At 39.5% G+C, this 21583-nt stretch overlaps 1 protein-coding gene across 1 annotated transcript in view; it reads right to left on the bottom strand.

Moving 5' to 3' along the window:
* Window positions 1-2446: 2446 nt before the first annotated feature.
* Window positions 2447-21583, bottom strand: part of LOC101851512 (diacylglycerol kinase delta) — a gene marked incomplete in the record, with an annotated part of 91327 nt that continues 72190 nt past the window's right edge. Inside the window, 14 exon segments of the mRNA XM_035970923.1 lie at window positions 2447-2865; window positions 3339-3478; window positions 4369-4477; window positions 5196-5306; window positions 6878-6979; window positions 9731-9760; window positions 11854-11965; window positions 13057-13196; window positions 15148-15282; window positions 16313-16426; window positions 17253-17298; window positions 18123-18281; window positions 19830-19940; window positions 21370-21490. Coding sequence (XP_035826816.1) covers window positions 2767-2865; window positions 3339-3478; window positions 4369-4477; window positions 5196-5306; window positions 6878-6979; window positions 9731-9760; window positions 11854-11965; window positions 13057-13196; window positions 15148-15282; window positions 16313-16426; window positions 17253-17298; window positions 18123-18281; window positions 19830-19940; window positions 21370-21490 — 1529 coding nt within the window.

Below are 21583 nucleotides of genomic sequence, written 5' to 3'. Positions count from 1 at the left end.
CTGCTTTATGAATAAACCAATAACTCTATATGCCCAAAGATTGACGAGCGTCTGATTCCATTGCACTATGACACAAACTATACCCATTAGAGCAGAATTGAAATAATCATCACATTGAGTAGAAAAAAAAACCCCAAACCAATACCACCACACCATATCATTCTCTTTGTCATGGCTTTCACATGTGCATGGAAAATATACTCATTTACCATTCTTCTATCAGCAACATCCAATGTTCATAATATCTACCAGGGTCAATAATTTGATTGGACATATATATATATATATATGAGGAATGAAGGACTGAAATAGAATTTGAAATTGACACCCACGCTGACATTTATTTCAGCTAGGTGACTGCTGTCTTGAGTCACAAAGTGAAAAAAAAATAATTTCAGAACTCTGAGGTGAGTGGTTTTTGAACATCAAGACCACACAATCTCATGGCAGGCACTCATGAAAAGAACTGCAAAGTTGTTTTGACAAAAATTCTGTTGGCAAATGACAAAAATATTTTGACAACATACTTAAATATTCGTGCATATCAGTGACAAACTGGAGGAATCGCAGGCAAATCGCTCACGGTAACATGTCCTTAACAAACGTTTATGGATTTTTCTGGTTAACAAATCAGTTGAAGAGATGGGTGGGAGGGGGGATTGGGGGGGGGGGTTCTGTTCAATCTCTCTGAGAAGGCACAGGGTAACAGGGTTTTCAAACTTACTTCCTGCAATATAGCAGCCTAATACATGTCATTAAAGGTAGCTAGGAAAAAAATGTATTAATTAAGGTACCCCACTAATATGTATAAGGTACCCGCATCTGTAAATAGCAATCAACCCTCGGCAACTGCACAGTGTAGGCCTAACCCTCAAATGAGGCAGTAGTCCACATCTAACACTAGCAAATAATGTACTGCAACGTCAGACTATATTGGAATTAATCCACGATTACAGTTGCTTTTTTTAGAGTCCATTTTTCTTCTTCTTTTTTTTTTGGGTACCCATTAACTGTTTTACGGCGTCTGCAACTGCATAAGGTCATATGAGTGTGCGGGACACATCAAATATTTTCAACTGGTAAGAAATTTTGAATTTTGCACGGGTTGCGGGCTAAGCCTACTCTTATCGATTTTGGACCACCCAGGGATCTTTAACGTGCGCAACTTGATAGGATGACAGATGTTTGATAGGAAAGAAGGAGCAAACCATATCAGAGCACCCGCCAACCACCCACAATTGCGATAGAAACGCCATTGACAACTTTGAAAAGTTGAGAGTAGAACACAGCACCCAAAGTCCCCTTCAATCTCACACTTCAGGCGATGAACCCCCCCACTCCCGCCCCTCCCGCGCCCCCCCCCCCACTCCCGCCCCCCCCCGCCCCCCCCCCCCCCCCCAAGTCCCTCCCTCATCCATCTCTTCATGATAAGACAAACTACAACTCTATAACTTTCATAGGGATAAGTTCATTCAGTTGGAGTATAAAAATAAATTCACATTTTCATTCGATGTAGGTTTTTTTTAAAGGGGGGAGGTATGTGCAAACAATAGGGAAGAGGAAAAAGAATACAAAGATTAAACAAGAGTGCATCGGTATAAGTTTCTGATATACAGAGATATAAACACATCCATGAAAATATTCTGTACACATAGTATAGAGGTTTGTGCAGAAACACAGAGACTTTGGGTTTGCTAAGAGAAGTGAAAGGTAGAAAACATTGAAATGAAAACTCGGTACACAGATCGACAGACCACAAAATTGTCAAGCAATAAAATAAAGGTCACAGCGCTCGTCTTGTCTTTAGAGCGAGACAGACATAAGCTTTGCTGTAAGACTGCCTGAAAAAGTCGTCCAGCACAAAGTTGAGAGGGCAGCTCAGGAGTAACCATTGGCCCTGGGGCAGTTGGTTCCTCCTTCATCGTTTCGTACAACCGCCCGAGGACGCAAAGTTTAGAAAAAGACACACGCCGAACACCGAAACGCAAGACTGCTGTTGTTGTTGCTGTTGTTGTTGTTGTTCTCGTTGCAGCTGCTGTCCCTCGGCGACATTTTGGAGAGAGCAACGGAGCATCAATGGACATGTCCGGAGTGCAGGGATGTTGCTTCCTGAAACAATGAATAATGAACAATGTCGTTGTAGCTATTGCAGCAGCCCTCCAGCTCATGCCCTGGCAGATAAGCACAGATAGATAGAGCCCTCAAAACGGCTTTCTCTTTCTGGATCAAATAGCTTCCTTTTACAAAGACGGACCCCCTTTCTACAGGCACTCAGCAACCAGCAGCCTCACTCATTGTCCTCTTGGCCATCAGTTCGAACAAAGCCTTGCTTCCCCTCTTGCCTCCGTAAGAAATCGTAATATTTCACACACACAAAAATTCTCATGTTGCACAGCGAGCATCTTCCATGACTTGCTCTTTCTTTCACTTTTATTTTCTCTTTTTCCGTTGTGTCGCTTCTCAGAAGCAAAAAGTACGGCAAAGACAGATAAAGAGACTGCCGCAATCACTCCTTTTTTTTTTTCTCGTCTTTTCTCCTTGTCCCCTCAAAAACTATAAAGCCAGTATTCTCCGCGTTCCCATTTCTCTGTTCGCAATAAAAACTCAAACCCAAACCAACTTTCACTGCTTTTCCAGAATCTCTCTGGACCACAACAGAAGCGAAAACGGCTTAACACAGAAGAGGCTGGTCTTGTCTTGTCTAGAGACTTGTTGTTGTTGTCATGGAGATGGCGGTGGAGTCCCCGAGATGTCGGGGTCGCAGGGTCAAGAGCTGGGCCGGTCGTAGGCCGCCTCTCGGTGGTGGAGCTCTTTGATCCCCTGCTGGATACGCTTCAGGTGACCCACTTTGGTCACACCCAGGTCCTGTAGGGAGAAACAGACCAGTTCAAAGACATGACGGATAAATCAATTTTTAGTTTTAGTAGAGGTTTTACGGCGCTCGCAACAGCATAAGGTCATATGAGCGCCAGAAGATTAGAGGTGTTACAAGAGAGTAACAAACATAAAAAAGAAGAAGGGGAGATAAGGACGATAGATGTTTGATAGAAAAGAAGAAGCAAACCATACCAGAGCACCCACCAACCACCCACTGGATAAATCAATGTATGTAGATACAGGTATAATCTGCACACGGCCTGTTGCTTTAAAAAATACATGTATAATTTGTGCAGAACTTTATATGAAATCTTGCGTTAAAATAACCCAATCTCTTTTGCAAAGTACACATACTAACCTTCTTTCTCTCCCTCAAACCCCTCACACACATACACACACACACACACACACACACACACAGCTGAAACACACACACACACACACAGCAGAGACACACCCACCTTGAGGTCCCGCCTCTCCAAGTTCAGTAGCTCCGCCCCTGTTATCTCATGTGACAGGAAGCTCTGTCTGTATTCGCCCAATGACAAGCTCTCCAGCCACTGACCAACCTCTTCCAAAGTCCAGCTCCGTATTTCAAAAGCTGGGAAAAATAACAACAAGCTACCATAAGCTCTGGAACATGACACGAAACAATAGCTTTGAAGGCACCAAACTTTGCTGGCCATTTTCTCGCTAATCTTTTCTTTGACACCAAGACACCCCATCTCCTTCAATCGCAAATATCACTACTTCTTTTTAAGATAGGTGAGTATTTTTTCATCCACAGCAAGACAAATTTAAGATGATATCAACAACTCCATACGCCCAAAAATTGAAGAGCACCTGATCCCCCCCCCCCCCCCATATGTTGTGACACATGTATATTAACTAACTGCTCTCTGATCAGAGACAACGTTTAAGTATCCAATTCAATATGTGAGACATGCTGACTGACAAAAGAGTTATTTCTGACAATCTACAAATGGAGATATTGGCCAAAAATCGACACTGGGGTCAAATTTGTAGATTTTCTATTGATGCCATATTCTTTAAGTACAACATGCTTTTTATTATTTCATACTTCTAAACTGTAAAAACTTCACCTATAAGTGTGATGTATCTATTTCAATGAGGCTTGAATCCGAGAAGCAACTCATTTTGTCAGCACCCTTCACATATACTCTGTCATTCTTCATTTTCATAATTTTAATTCGCCGGAACAGCTTAGATGAGTTATCAATTTGACATTTTTCATTACTCATAGAAAGCTCTCTACCTTCTTCTGGAGTATGCTATGTCTTTCTTTTTACTTTTCATATAATAAGAATGGGGTAAAATTCTTGAAAACAACAGCTCACCCCTAACCCCAAAGCAAAAATATGCTATCCCTCACCAGTAAAATTCTTAAAAACTGACCTCCTAACAAAAACCCAAACTAACAAAACAACAAACCAACACTTACAAAAACCCTGAAAATCTGCTATCACTTACCAGGTGGCAGTGCGCTTCTCGGTTTCTCTCGTCCCTTCCCCCCCTTGAGCCTCGTGTAGACCTGTTTTAGCCGGCCCTGCTTTCGTTTTTGATGTTCTAGTAAGCTCACCTGCACACACAAACAACACCACCGCATAAATATAAACAACACCACCGCATAAATATAAACAACACCACCGCATAAATATAAACCACATCCAGTGTTTTCTCATTAATCAGTTCAGTAGATTTTCTTTCTTTTTTTTTTTTTATTAAAAAATAAAAAAATAAAAAAATGAAAAAAACATTTTTTTTTGGATGAAGAAAAATTTTCAAGCAACCATTATACATAATATTTGATCATAACACCATTGATATGAATATGTTGTACAAACAAATTAAGAGTTTAAAAAAAAGGCAACCTGGCTCCTCTTTAATAATATAATATAATAATATATAACCTTTATATCTTATGCAAGTCTGAGACGTATTCCAAGTCTCACATCCATATGACAAAACGACCTACATAACAGTAATTCAGTTTTATTAAGAGTTTTACGGCATTTGCAACACAATAAGGTCATATACAAGTGCCGAAGATTAGGGGTGTTACAAGAGAGTAACAGACATAAAAAAGGAGAGATCAGGACGATAGATGTTGGATAGGAAAGAAGGAACACCTATTCAGCTAGTCGCCTACATGGCAGTAATGAACTAACGGACACACAACACGACTGACCTATTCACCTGTGTCCCTCATCATAGTAAAGGACACACAACACGACTGACCTATTCAGCTAGTGACCTACATGACAGTAATGAACTAAAGGACAAGCAACACGACTGACCTCATCCATGGGCTCTAGGTTGACCAGGCCGATGACCTCGATGATGCGTTTCATCTCCTGCTCTAGGGTGATCAGTGATGAGGTCAGCCGGTCCTCCAGACCCGGGGACAGCTGGCGACACAACCACACACCACACATGTTTAGTTTAGGGTAATTACAGTTTTTTAGTTTTCGGAAGAGTTTTACGGCACTTGCAACACAATAAGGACATAATATAAGTGTCGAAGATTAGAGGTGTTACAAGAGAGTAAATAACACAAAAAAAGAAGAAGGAGAGATAAGGACGATAGATGTTTGATAGGAAAAAAGAAGCAAACCACACCAGAGCACCCGCCAACCACACACTAATTACATTTCACAGCACTTCCAAATGCATAAGGTCATATGAGAGCACAAAACACAAGTTGTTTGTATTCACTACAGTTCGCAGCACGGCTTGGTTTTGGTCAAAGATAGTACATAACAAGATGGGCCACTCAGCCAAAAAAGTGTCCGCAGGAAGTTCGCTCTTTGCTTCAGATGGCGCTGCAGTCTGTTTTGAAGCTCTCTTTCGTTTTTCCAGAAGAAGAATAGGAATAGCACTTCCTTGCGTGCGCAGATCGACTGCTGTTCATCAGCAGTTCGGGTTCGTTCAGTGTGGAGTTTAAGGTTTTTAAAACATTTTAATGACCTCTCGCCTTTCATTCTAAAGTCAAATTAAATGAAGAAAACAATCACCCTTTCCTCCGGAAAGGATTTTTTGTCAGCGTAACCATTTTAAAAAAGCGTTCTTCCGAAATTCATTCAAAAACTTGCTAGTTTCACTTTGATTTTTTAAACTCAAGTAGGGTAACTCTGTTCGCAAAAGGTGCGCTTTTGCGAAGAGGGCGCCACCGAATTTTTAGGACACTTTTTTAATTGGCTCAAAGAGAGAAGTGGCCCCTCTTGTTATTTAGACTCTTTGTTTTGGTCAAAGACCAAATTAACACTTTGCCATCACAAGACTCATACAGTAAAAAACTCTTGCCATCAAAAGCAAAGAAGGGGGAAAATCCAAAGAAACTGGGAGGTAAAAATCGTTGATCGACGAGACGAGGTGGGAAAGTGTTAAAGGGTTACAAATGTTACGGTAAAAACGTTCCCAGTAAAAACAAAAGCAATTTACATTTAATTAAAATAACAATATTCACAATTATTGTAAAAGCCAATGGCCTTTATAAAATTTGGGATCAGCCACGGAGAATAGATCTTTCAAATTCTACATTTATAATACTTCCTTATAACTAAGCATTATAACAATGGTGTTATACTTACTGCATAGTTACTTTAGCACCCCTGTGTATATGTGTAGAAATATATTACAGGTTATAATATGTGAGGCGTGCTGACAAAATGAGTAACTTCTCACAATCCACAAATGGAGATGTTGGCAAAAAATCAGCACAAGGGTTAAATTTGTAGATTTTTTCAATTCGCATCCCCCATATTCTTCGAGCCTAACATGCCTTTTATTATTTCATACTTATAAATTATAACAACTTCCCAGATAAGCGAGATAAGTAGGCCTATTTTTTTCACTAAAACCAAGACAAATGAACAAGCTTTAAAATGATACTCCAGTTGTCCAAAAATTGACGAGCGCCTGATTCCACTGCGCCACGACACATATAACTATCATAATTAATGCTGTATGTAAAACCTACCAGTGCAGAGGTAGCTTTCTCTGTGAGGAAGATGCTGGCTTCATGGTATAAGATCCTCACAGTCTGTATCAGGTCCACAACCTGGCTCCTCAGCGTTGGCTGCTTACAGGGAGAAACAAAAGAAAAGATGTTATGTTTTTTAAAAGTTTTAGTAGAGGTTTTACGGCGCTCGCAACTGCATAAGGTCATATGAGCGCCAGTTCTATAAAACACGAGCCGCCCTACCTGTAGGAGAAGTTTGGTTTCATTATTGGTGTATATATTTGTTTGGTTATAGAAAAAAACTCTCCTTGTCTTTTAAAGAAACTGAACAAGGGTCCAAAAACTTTACCTTCGATTTTCTCAAAACAGCATTTTCCGGGATAGCCCCATTGTGCTTAAAAGCGACCAATTGTAAATGGTCACCGCCCGCCTTCCATAGACTTTCAGTTTCATTTTGTATTAACTCTTTTTTTTAAAGGCTGGAATTCAACTTTCCTTCAGTACGACTTACATCATAAAAAAAAAAAAAAGAAATAGAGTAAGCCCAAGATAGCACTGAGCTCCCAAAGTGTCACCAATAATGATGGAGGCATAGACTTTTAATTCTTTTAGTTTTAGTAGAGGTGTTACGGCGCTCGCAACTGCATAAGGTCATATGAGCGCCAATTTTAATTCTTTTGGTGAACATCAATGAGGCATAGCAATGACCTTGATGTCCCTTACAAATAATCCCCCCCTTCCTCCTCCCACATCATCCATTTGTTTCAATACGATAGTATTATATAAATGCAACAGAATCACAAAACTGTGAATTGTCAAAATACCCATGATTTTTAGGGAGATTTTTTAAGCAGTCTATTAATATTACATTAAATGTTTTCTTTCTCAACAATGAGAGAGAGGGAGTGGGGAAATATTATACATACATTCACCACAGTAAAAAACTAAATGCAATGCTTTTACAACGATGGTTTATTGCTCTCTCTCTCTCTCTCTCTCACACACACACACACACACACACACTCACACAGATGCTCTATCTGTCTATGTGTGTGTATGATATCTGTGTGTGTTTGAGAGTGTGTGTGTGTGTGTGTGTATGTGTATGATATGTATGCATGCATGCGTCTCTGTTTGTGTGTGCATGTGTGTGTGTGTGTGTGTGTGTGTTTGTGTGTGTGTGTGTATGTGTATGATATGTATGCATGCATGCGTCTCTGTTTGTGTGTGCATGTGTGTGCGCGCGCGCGTCTGTGTGTGTGTGAGTGTGCATGCATATCACTCGTCTGCCTGTCTGCATTTGAATCTCTTACAACTAGCTCCGACATCAAACAGACAAAGACATAGCACACAAACAAAAGCCAAAAGCATCTCACTTCACAACACCAAGCTGTGAGAATGACATGGGGGCGGGGCCAGACGGATGCATTGAAACAAGCAGAAAACATTAATAAAGGAACCAAAAAACAACACGCCAGGGGAGACAATGACGACTTCATTTTCATCTCCTCGATAGTCTCCCTTGTACTTCTGCAACTCTAATTATTGCTAAACCAAGAAATAATCCTTAACCCTATCCGTACGCTGTGGGGGTCATTTTGTACCCCCCGGGGTTGTATTTTTCACATTTTAGAATACTTCTAGTACGAAGATCTCTGTGAAACTTTCAGTATTTATCAAAAAATCATTTTGACAGACTGCTATGTAAAGCGTACGGATTGGATTAATGAGTAAATTTACTCTTTGGAAAGTGGTGGCACAGAGTTCCCCACGTCTTATGGATACAATAGTAAAACACGACGTATGGACAGGGTTACAAACTGTAAGGCTTTAAGCGGTGGGAACTTATATTGAACATTTTTCAATGATACGACCGAGACCAAATCGGCTGAGAGCCTTGAAAGCTCCATAAAACAACTTGAGCTCATTAACACCTTGTTCCGGGTTCGAACCACGGCCATCCACTCCTTTGTACAGCATGATGCCAACTGAGCGAACGGAATGCCCTTAGCCGAGAAGTGCAGTCAATTTGTCATAAAGCAACCCACCCCCCCCCAAAAAAAAATATGAGGATGATAAAATAATAATAATAATAATAATAGTAATAATAATAATATAACATTGATAAGCTGCATCCTTAGGCAAAAGCTGTTACTCAGTTATGTGTTATAGACACAGAAGCTATCAGGGAAACGGAATGTGGGACAAATATGTATTATACAATAAATCATACACATCAAATATTACTCTGATATTATGACACAATGCACGCTTACACACACAACAACAACAACAACATAACAACAATATAAAGAGAGGACTTAGGCAGGCAGTAAGTCATGGAGGTTACGTATAATTTGAGGGGGCAGGGGGGGGGGACCATTGCATGGCAAAGAGATTGTGCCACACTTTCTATCTTTTGAAACAGGGTGAGGGGTAAGCACAGTTTTTGTTTGTTTTTGTTCTAGCCAGAGTTTTACGGCACTTGCAACACAATTAGGTCATGTAAGAGCTGAAGATTAAAAGTGTTACAAGAGAGTAACAAACACAGAAAGGAAGAGAGATTTATAAGGCTGATAGTGATAGATCGTCTCGATGGGAAAGAAAGAGCAAACCAAAGGAGGAGCAAACTACACCAGAGCACCCACAAACCACCCACCGAAATGCAAACTTTATCAGTGCCACTATCTATCATTATCATTTTGAGATGTATTAAGGAGGAAAACTGACCCTAATTTCTGCAGAATCTCTTTGCCATAGCTGTGAATACAACCAACAAAGGACACACAACAGAAAGTGAACAAAGTGACACACACACAAACACACACACACACACACACAACAGCCAACAACAATGTAATCGTGTCACACCTGATATGTCTCGCTGTCACTAGAATCCATCTGACGAAACCATGACAAGAAAGAGGAGAAAGGACATGAAAGTTTACAAGTCAGGAGGACAAATCTAAGGTTTTCGGCTCATGTTATATGGGGTAAATATAATTTTCATCTTTATGGGGTAATTATAATGTTGAATGTCTGGGTGTTCTGCTCATCTTATATGGGGTAAATATAATGGTAAATGTGTGGGTTTTCTGTTCATCTTATAGGGTGTAAATACAATGGTGAATGTCTGGGTTTTCTGCTATTCTTTATGGGGTAAATATAATGGTAAATGTTCGGGTTTTCTGCTATTCTTTATGGGGTAAATATAATGGTAAATGTTCGGGTTTTCTGCTCATCTTATATGGGGTAAATACAATGGTAAATGTCTGGGGTTTCCGACCATATTTATTGAGTAAATATAATGGTAAATGTTTAGGTGTTCTGCTCATCATATATGGGGTAAATATAATGGTAAATGTTTAGTTTTTTTTGCTCATCTTATGTGGGGTAAACATAATGGTAAATGTCTCGGGTTTCTGCTCATCTTTATGGGGTAAATATAATGGTAAATGTTCGGTTTTTTGCTCATCTTATATGGGGTAAATATAATGGTAAATGTCTGGGTTATGGTAAATATAATGGTAAATGTCTGGGATTTCAGCTCATCTTATTTGGGGTAAATATAATGGTAAATGTTCGTTTTTTTGCTCATCTTGTACGGGTAAATATAATGGTAAATGTCTGGGTTTTCTGCTCAACTTTATGGGGTAAATATAATAGTAAATTTCTGGGTTTTTGGCTTATCCTTCTGGGGTATATATGTTCCGCACAATTTAGCGATAGGTGAAATCTGCGCGTTTTAACGATTGTATAATTGCGTGGCAATCTAAAGATTGCGTAAATATTTTATATTTTTGAAGAGTTTACAAGAATGATACAATGCCAAGTATCAAACTTAAAGTTTACAAACTACATTTAATTTATTTCATATTTTAAAAATAATAATTTAAAAAAAACCTTTCATCTTTATTTGTTTACTTACATCAAGGAACATTCATATATTTTCGAAAGTGTAAAAATATGAAAATTAAAATTAAAATTAAAATTAAAATTAACAAACGAAACTGAAGAGCCCACCAGAATGATACAACGCCAGGTATCGAACTCAAAGTTCACAAAGTACATTTGATTTATCTCATATTTAAAAAAAAAAAAAAAAATTTCACTTCCATCTTTATTCTTTTTCTCACATCAAGGAACATCCACGTATATTTACAAAAGCGTACAAATATGAAAATTTAAATTTAGATATAAAACTGAAGAGCTTACAAGAATGATATAATTATACTATCATTAAAACGCGCAGCGCAATCGGTAAATTGCATAAGAAAAGCTATAATGTGTCTTTTTATAGTGTGTGTGTGTGTGTGTGTGTGTGTGTGTGTGTGTGTGTGTGTGTGTGTGTGTGCGTTTGGAGTTATTTGAAGGGTCTTGACAGGATAAGTTACTTATTCAATGCTGGAGTACAGTACGACAGACAGATGGAAATAACTGAGGAACAAGAACTTCCATGGAGTCCTTTAGTTTTAGTTAGAGTTTTACGGCACTTGCAACACAATAAGGTCATATAAAATAAGTGCCGAAGATTGGAGGTGTTACAAGAGAGTAACAAACACAAAAAAGAAGGAGAGGAGATCAGGACAATAGATGTTTGATAGGAAAGAAGGAGCAAACCACACCAGAGCACCCGCCAACCACCCACTTCCACGGAGTCCTTTAACCACCCACTTGATAATAGGGTGAGACCACTTACATACAGATACATAAGAGACACACATATATATCCAAACCTCCAAACAAGTAATCATACACACACACACACACACACACACACACACACACAACACACGGACCACACCAAACACACTCACACACAACACACGGACCACACCAAACACACTCACACACGGTCCACACCAAACACACACACACAATACACACACACACACATACACACACACACACAACACACGGACCACACCAAACACACACACACACACATACACACACAAAAACACACGGACCACACCAAACACACTCACACCCACCTCGGCAAGTTTCCCCACTGGGTAGAGTCTGTCCACACACTGGGAAGTCTGTTGTGCGATGGGAATCAAGTCGCTTTCCACAGAGCTGTGCGATTTAGCCGCCACCTTCACACTGACGAACAGAAATTTTTAAAATGTTGCTACAGACTAGACTTTTTATTTTTCAGAACAGGTTTTACGGCGCTCGCAACTGCATAAGGTCATATGAGCGAGCGCCAGAAGATTAGGTGTTGCAAGAGAGTAACAAACATAAAAAAGAAGAAGGGGAGCTAAGGACGATAGATGTTTGATAGGAAAGAAGAAGCAAACCACACTAGAGCACCCCTCAACCACCCACTCACAGACTGGATTGATAGCAACAACATTGCTGCAGTATTTGTAATTATCTTTATTTTAGGTCAAAACAGGACACAAAGCTCTGCTACATCTCTTAGTTAAGTCCTAACTCTAAAGAATTTTTTTTAAAAAAAGGTGTGTCACATTAGTTGTTGTTTTTTAGTAGAGGTTTTACGGAGCTTGCAACTGCATAAGGGTCATATGAGTGTCAAGGGGTGGATGTCAACAGAGAAGTCTTTACATGGAATCAGACTTACTCTGCTCACCTCTCTAGCTTCAACAGAACAAAGTCTGCTTCGACTATCAAGGCACCCCTGGAAATAGCAGCAATTGCCGAAAACAGGTCTTTTTTTTATAGTAGAGGGTTTTACGGCGCTCGCAACTGCATAAGGTCATATGAGCGCCAGAAAACAGGTCTCTTAGGCTGGAAGTTCATTCATTAGATAAAGAACAATCAAAATAGGTTTGCTAGTTTCGATTGTATGACCCATTTAAATAACATTTTTGTCATTTTTAGATTTAGCACCAAAAAAAAGGGCCCTGGGGTAGTGGGTTTACCCCCCCCCTCCGCGGAGATAAAGAGTAGTTAAGCAGTCGAGATATTTTACAGCCCCATCGACATAATTAAGATATTTAGGAGGCAGGCTGTGCATTTTTCTGTCCCTGTGGTTTTATGCACCCCGCATAATTTAGAAAAATTTGATCATTTTTTGCATAATTTCTGATTATTTTCCTTTATCATTCTTTGCTAAAATTAACAGAATCGCATAATTTCACATTTTTGGGCTCAGTTTGCATAATTTCAGAATTTTTCTTGCATAAAACAACGGGGACAGATTTTTTCCTATGTTTCCTGCGTGGACTGACCTGCGTATGACGGAGGACGTGGCCTCCACAAAGTTGAGCAGCACCTGGGTCTCGTCCTCCGTTAGCTGGAGAGCCTGGGGGCTGAGGGGGCGCTCCGTTTTCTGCTTCTCCGACCACGACTTGAGCACATTCTCAAACGTCTGGGGGGAAAAAGTGCGGGTTAGTTAAGACTGAGTCTTTTTTTAGCTTTAGAAAAGTTTTGGTTTTTTAGTTTTAGTACATGTAAGAGTTTTATGGCGCTCGCAACTGCATAAGGTCATATGAGCGCCAGAAGATTAGAGGTGTTACAAGAGAGTAACAAAACATAAAAAAGAAGAAGGGGAGACAAGGACGATAGATGTTTCATAGGAAAGAAGAAGCAAACCACACCAGAACACCCGCCAACCACCCACTTTTTTAGCTTTAGAAAAAGTTTGCCGGCACTTGCAACACAATAAGGTCCTACAAGTGCTAAAGATTAGAGGTTTTTACAAGAGAATAACAAACACAAAAAAGAAAGATGATAGATGTTTGATCAGAAAGAGGGAGCAAACCACACTAGAGCACCCGCCAACCACCAACAGGTGAAGCTTGAGCTTGAGATGGTTTTATAACGAAATAATAAATAGCATTTAATTTTGTATTGCACATAAGCATTTAATTTTTAAAAAGCACATATCCCCGCTCAACAGCAAGCTCTATGCGCTGTACATTATGTGTGAGAGTTTTAGGAAAATTGCAACACAGATAGTATAGGTCATGTAAGTGCCGAAGGTTAGTCGCGTCACCAGAGAGTTATATTTTTTTTTGTTTAAAAAAAAAGAAGAGATAAGTACAATACATATATTTGATAGGAAGCAAGGAGAAAACTACATCAGAGTATTTGCAAAGCCACCCACTCAGTTTGAGTAAAAACAAATTCATTGACACCATAAGTCCCTTTCCAGCAGAGAAAAGGGAAGATAGGCATAAGGAAACAACAGAGAGAAAGAAAAGTAGTAGGACCTATCATAAAGAAACAACAGAGTGAAAGAAAAGTAGTAGGACCTATCATAAAGAAACAATAGAGTGAAAGAAAAGTAGTAGGACCTATCATAAAGAAACAATAGAGTGAAAGAAAAGTAGTAGGACCTATCATAAAGAAACAACAGAGTGAAAGAAAAGTAGTAGGACCTATCATAAAGAAACAACAGAGTGAAAGAAAAGTAGTAGGACCTATCATAAAGAAACAATAGAGTGAAAGAAAAGTAGTAGGACCTATGAATGAGTAAAAACAAATTCATTGACACCAGAAAGTCCCATTCCAGCAGAGAAAAGGGAAGATAGGCATAAAGAAACAACAGAATGAAAGAAAAGTAGTAGGACCTATCAATAGCACCCTCCAACCACTCACAGTACGGCGATGACGAGAAGAATTGATGGGCAACTGGTGTCCACCGTATTGCATGATCACTGACTATTCTGCATTACTGCAGGTTTTGTTCTCCATTATATTGTAATGGTACATTTTTACACAACTTCAATCATTTCAAAGGCTGGCTTCTTTGACCCTGATAGTGAGGGCCAACCCCAGCGGAGAGGAATACAACGTCCCAGCAGACAGGCCATGATACTCCATTGTGGCGTCGGTGGCCTAATGGTGAGGCTACCGGATTCGTAATCGTGAGGTTGCGGGGACAAGGTTCGAGCCGCGGGCCCGACGTTGTGTCCTTGCGAATTACACAAATTTTCCTTACTTTACGAAGGTGGAAATGGGTACACGGCCATAGACAGCAAAAAATCTTGTCAGTATGTCAGCGTTTTACTGCCTATAAAAGGCTGCTTGTACTGTATGCTTCCGAGGAAGTTGAATTTGTTTCAGAATGCTCTCAGGTCTGCTGAGGTAATTGTATTACTGTGAAGTGCATAGAGCTTGCTGTTGAGCGGAATTTGCACTATACAATGATGCTATCTCTTATTATTATTAAATTATTTTAAAAAACCTCATCCCACATGGGATTGAACTCATGTCTGTAGTTCCGTCTACAAGAACCAAAATTACAATGCTTTTTAAAAAAACCCTCCCGAATCATTTTAAAATGTCTTATAATGTCGACAAGTTCAAATACTAACCCTGTCTCTAATCAGCATTTGGGCCCTGTTCTTGTGTACAATCCTCACGTAGCCCGGGGGTTGGACCCAGGCCTCTCCGTCCACCTGCACCGGCACGCCCTCGTCTCCCAGGATAGTGACCTTGACCGTTCGACACTGGAAGGGGAGGTAACAACAGCAGCATGAGACAACGACAGGCATCCAAAAGTTGGACAAATTAAAAGTTTCAAAGTTGTAACTAAGTGGTAGCTTGCAGTGAGTTAGTACTTCACTGTAAAAGTAAACTTGAGCCCTCCATTTTATACTAGCTTGACTTACAATTCACATCTGGGGCCACCACTCTCTTATTTGTTGTTTTAGTAGAGGTTTTACAGTGCTTGCAACTGCATAAGTTAATATGAGCGCCAGAAGATTAGAGGTGTTACAAGAGAGTAACAAACTCAAAAAAGAAGAACGGGAGATAAGGACAATAGATGTTTGATAGGAAAGAAGGAGCAAATCACACCAGAGCACATCATTCTTTGTGAGCACACATTTGTACCGCTGTGATGTCATGTAAATAAGATGATTTCAACTTATTTATAACCTTATCCGTACGTCGTTTTTTACCATCGTATCCATACAACGTGGGGAACTCTGTGCCCCCACTTTCCAAAGAGGAAATTTACTCGTTAATTCGATCCGTACGCTTTTCATAGCAGTCTGTCAAAATGATTTTTAGAGAAATACTGAAAGTTTTCAAGAGACTTTCGCACTAGAAGTATTCTAAAATGTGAAGAATACGCCCCCTGGGTACAAAAAGACCCCAGGGCGTACGGATAGCTATAGGGTTAAGAAACAGGGTCAAAACTTAACTTAACCTACTTCATTATTAGCCCCCCCCCCCCCCCCCCCGATAAAGGAGTAGTTAAGACTCTTAGGTTGGAAACGCACTAGACTCTAATTATCACAAAATTTACTAATCAACAAACTCTGATCAACAAAGCCTCCAATCTTAAAAAAGATAAAGTATATTTTTTAAAACATATCTCTACAAGAAATGTGACCGATCAGATGTTAAAATCTATGGTCTGCTGGGGTAATAATATAGTGTAAAGCGCATAGAGCCTGCTGTTGAGCGGGGATATGCGCTATACAAATGCTATTTATTATTATTTATTATTATTATCAAAATATTTTCATCTACCTGGGCTATTCTGTGATGCTGGAGATCAATGACCCTTGACATTGCGATTTGCATACCACCAAAGACGGCCACCACCTCCAGGATACGGTCATCAAAACTTGGGGCGGAAAAGTTCTGGAAAAACGAGGCAATGGCAAAGGATATAATGAAAGACAAACACTTTTGTTTTGTTTTAGTAAGGTTTTACGGCGCTCGCAACTGCATAAGGTCATATGAGCGCCAGAAGATTAGAGAGGTGTTACAAGAGAGTAACAAACATAAAAAAGAAGAAGGGGAGATAAGGACGACAGATGTTCGATAGGAAAGAAGAAGCAAACCACACCAGAGCACCCGCCAACCACCCATCAACCACTTTAGTTATTATAATAATTAAGGACAAGCGGGCTAACCCAGATTTCCAGTGTTTCCAGAAAAATCTTGACCTAAACCAAAAGTGGGCATTGCCCTACCTATAGGAGAAGTTTGGGTTCATTGAGTATATTGAGAAGCTGACTGACGATAGAACACAATTTTAACATTCATAGAACACTTTCTATACATTTAAAGTATCGGTTGCAAATTGTGAAAGTCTGAAATTAGGTTAAAAGTTATTAAAGCGTGAAAAGATCAATTGGAAAAACCCTCTCGCGTCATGCTTTAATATGGTACTTTGTGGAGCACTTGACACCCGCATTATTTACGAGCTTGAAAGTGAAAGTAGTACTTTCAAACTTGAGCAGAGAGCGTCTGTTACTGTTAATATCTAACCCGTCCCCGGGGTTTTATGCATCCCGCATAATTTAGCCAAATTTGATCATTTTTTGCATAATTTCTCATTATTTTCTTTCATCATTCTTTGTTAAAATCAGCAAAATCGCATAATTTCACTTTTTTGGGCTCAGTTTGCATAACTTAAGATTATTTTTTTTACATAAAACCGCAGGGACAGTCTAACACTCACCTCATCTTGCTTGGATCCACCCCAAAAATTGGCTCCTCCGCTGTAACTGAAAATCAAGCCAAAATAAGCAAGTTGCAGTCAAAATTGTAATCATAGTTGACAGAATCTTTAAAAGGTTGTTGGACATAAAAGGTGCTGGGCCAGAAACAAAACTTAAAAAAAAAAATTGTTGGTCCCGTGTCCTGATTTTGGTGCTCATATTTGTCGGTAACGTAAGAATGTATTGACACGCTGCAAATTGTTATGTTTTCTATAATAAAGACACAGAAACAAAAACAAAACGAGATTAAAAAATTGTCCAACAGGCAGAAAAATGTCAATTTCTTCGATTACAATATGTGAGGCATGCTGACAAAATGAACTACTTCTCGCAACTAAGAATAGGGATATTGGCCGAAAATTGACACTGGGTCAGATTTGTAGATTTTCAATTTATGCCATTTTGTCTTTTATTATTCCATACTTGCAAATTGTTCAAACTTCACCTATAAAGTTGATGTATCAATTTCCAATCTGAGAAGTAACTCTTTTGCCTTTTATTATTCCATACTTGCAAATTGTTCAAACTTCACCTATAAAGTTGATGTATCAATTTCCAAATCTGAGAAGTAACTCATTTTGTCAGGACAACTCCCATATTTCGATGAACGCCTCATTTCACCATGATGCCACACAGATAATAAGAACACTTTCCAAGATCAACACAAATCTTATACCCCCCCCCCCCCCTCATCCACTTTTCTCCTTGACATGTTCAAACATGTATATTTACTGTCAACAGTTGAAAACATACATCTTAAAAAACACCCCCAAAAAACGACAAACATTTTGGGACATTTTTGGACACGAGAATCGTAGTGTAGTAACTACCTGGGAATGTTGAGTATGACGATGCCCCGCAGGGAGGGGAGGGGGATCCGCTGACCGTCGCACTCCAGCAACACCCGCTGGTCAAGGTTCTTGAACGTCTGGTTGAACATCTCCTTCCCGCCTAACACTCCGTACCACATCAGATTCTTGGTCCGACTCCTGGGACAAAAAACAATACATTATACATATCATCATTGCCTTTCTCACCCTGCACCAGGGTATAGGCCACGGACAAACACCATCCACCTTTCCCTATCCTGGGCTAGCCTCTTGATGTTATTCCGTCTTCCCACTTTTCTGTACATCGAATATTATATATATACATATATATATTTCGTCAGCCAGTTGAAAAAAAAAAAAAATTATACAGAGCCAGTATTTTGAATAAAACACCCGCGATCAAGGTTCACCACTAATTTCACTGTTAGGATGTTCTAAAGCCTCTTTTCTAATCTATAATCTATTCCAATTCTCTCAGTAAGGTATTCTAGGTTGCCTCTTTCTCTTTTGCTTTCTATTTGTCCAGTACAAGCAAGATAAATTTATTTTCATTGCATTAAAAAATACCCCCTTATGTTTATAAATGTTTTTTAACCCCCCCCCCCCCCCCCAAAAAAAAAAGATAACAGAAAAGAAGTAACAGCCATACATACATACATACATACATACATACATACATACATACATACATACATAGAGAACTACATTTTTAGTGAACACATTTCCAACCCCACTGCGGGACTGTTTTTCTCATAATATAAATTTTTACACATATATACATTTATATTATATCATGTATAATATTTTGTTTTACGCACACCCATGTCGATTAATTTTTAAGATGTGATGTCTTTTTCGTTGTAATGCGCATTGAGCATCTTTTAGAAAATGGAAATGTGCAGTATAAATGCTATTTATTACATTATTATTATTATAGAGAAATAGAAAAAAGAAACAACAGACATGTAAACAAACAGAAATACACGTACAAACAAGACATATAAAAAAAAGACTGAATACCCCCCTCCCCCCCCAAAAAAACCCATACAAACAACCAAAACACATGCTAACAAACAAACACTGACAAACAAAACAAAGACACAGCATTCTCTAAAATTGTCTCCTTTCTCCTCCTTTCCTGCTCCTTAACAATGTTCTGTCTTCTGCTTTCGTCTCCTCTTTTTGCCCCCACCCTCTCACCTCCTTAGCCCCCCTCCTCTGGGCTCCTGACTTTTTCTGCAGCCTTTCTACTGCTACTCCTTGGCGCCTTTTTACTTTCAGCCACACCCCTGATCTTCTGGTAGGAAAGATCTACACCTAGCCTTCTTGGACAAGGACGAAAAATCTCGGAATGCCCCTGAGCAAGTTGCGCTTGTTAAAGTCCCTTAATGGTCTAAAATCGATAAGAGTAGGCTTCGGCTACCACCCAGGCAAAATTCCAAATTTCCTACCAACTGAAAAAGTTTAATATGTCCCGCGGGCTCATATGACCTTATGCAATTGCGAGCGCTGTACAACACTTACAAAAAAAAAAAAAAGACAAAAAAAGACACAGCAAGGCAGTAACAGGCACATACACACATAGTGAAACAGAAAAAAACAACAGACACACAAAAAGATTTTTTTAAAAAATTTCCCACACCACAAACATACGCACACACACACACACACACGTGCGCACGCACACACACAGCCCAGCCAACCAACCTGCACTTCTCTGGGTGTTCCTCCCTCTTCTGCTGGAACTCTAGCGCAATCTTGGCGTCGAGGCCGATCCCAAAGTAGTTGTTCATCACACACTTCTCTTGGTACGATTCTCTGAGGGGGGGGACAACCAGGACCGTTTGCATGAGATGACCATTTATTCGTTGTGTTTCGAATTAGTAATGTTTTTTTTGCTATTTTCAGAGTCTAAAGGACCCCCCCCCCCCGGGCAGTGCCAATGACTGAAGTGTCATTAGGCCATTCCCAAAGGGGGGGACATTTCTCGTTCAAGCATAGTAAAATTGTAAATGGGCAGACTCATGTCACGCTCATAACCGTGCCTTATTTACAACAGGGAACTGCTGCTTTTTCTTTCCAGATCCTTACTATTGTCATTTCCCTCTACTTCTTTTGTATGTTTGTCACTCTCTTGTGACCTGCTATTTTGGGGTGCCCTGATAGTCAAAGCAGACCTTGTGCTGTTGAAGCTAGAGAGGTGAGCAGTCTAAGTCTGATTCCCTGTAAGGACTTCTCTGTTGACACCCACCCCTAGGCGCTCAGATGACCGTATGCAGTTGCGAGCGCGGTAAAACCCTCTACTATATTTAAAAAAAAAGAGTCTAAAGATCTGTTTTGTTTTTTGCTTTTGTCAGAGTCTAAAGATCTGTTTGTTTGTTGTTGTTTTTTTTTGTTGCTTTAGTCAGAGTCTAAAGGTAAGTTTTGTTTTTGGCTTTTGTTAGAGTCTTAAGGTAATTTTTATTCATTGTTTTGTTTCATTTTTGGCTTTCATCAAAAGCCTAAACATCCGTCTTGTTTTTTTGTGCTCTTGTCTGAGTTTCACAATGTTTTATTTTTTCAAATTTTGTCAGATCTTCTTTCTATGGTACACTTCTTTAAAAAACATTGAAACTTTTTAACTCCTTGTAGACAGCAAACCTGCATTCATCACAACAACGTGGCATTGGACAGAAGGGCGAGAGCTCAGCTGTGGCCGGATTGTATAACAACAACCACAACAAGAACAACAACAACAACAACTCCTTGTAGACTAGATCGAAAATGAAACATTGATGGAACCTGTCAGTTTTCAAACACATTTTCTATACAAATATTCAAAAAACAGATTTAGGGAATGAACCAACATTCTAAAAGGTACTTAAAAGAGTACAAATTCCAAAAAAGAATCTCTACAAATAAAGTGATTTTAACCCTATCCGTACACCCTGGGGTCCTTTTGTATCCCTGGGGTTGTATTCTTCACATTTTAGAATACTTCTAGTAGGAAGATCTCTTTGAAACTTTCAGTATTTTCTAAAAATCATTTTGACAGACTGCTATGCAGCAAAGTGTACGGATCGGATTAACGAGTAAGTTTCCTCTTTGAAAGTGGTGGTACAGAGTTCCCCACGTCGTATGGATACAATAGTAAAACACGACATACAGATCAATAGGGTTAAGTGGTGGCACAGAGTTCCCCACATCGTATGGATAAGATAGTAAAACACGACGTACGGATAGGGTTAACAACCAACAAGCCACCTACAATGGAATGTCTTGCTCCAGCAAAGGCGAGGCAGCAGCACACAGAGCGTCAGCATTTGCCAGCAACACTTTGCTGATGAAACCTCCGCCCGCGAGGTTCTTGGCGATGCTGCTGCTGATTCCTGGCAACAATAAAACAGGCAACTCTAGTCAGAATTACATCGAAAAGGAAAAACAGAATTGTCCTAATCATCATCATCATCATCATCACAATC

The sequence above is a fragment of the Aplysia californica genome, unplaced genomic scaffold (assembly GCF_000002075.1).
Source record: "Aplysia californica isolate F4 #8 unplaced genomic scaffold, AplCal3.0 scaffold00339, whole genome shotgun sequence".
Classification (NCBI taxonomy): domain Eukaryota; kingdom Metazoa; phylum Mollusca; class Gastropoda; order Aplysiida; family Aplysiidae; genus Aplysia; species Aplysia californica.
The sequence above is the reverse complement of the archived record's forward strand: the minus strand, read 5'-3'. Positions and strand labels throughout refer to the sequence as shown.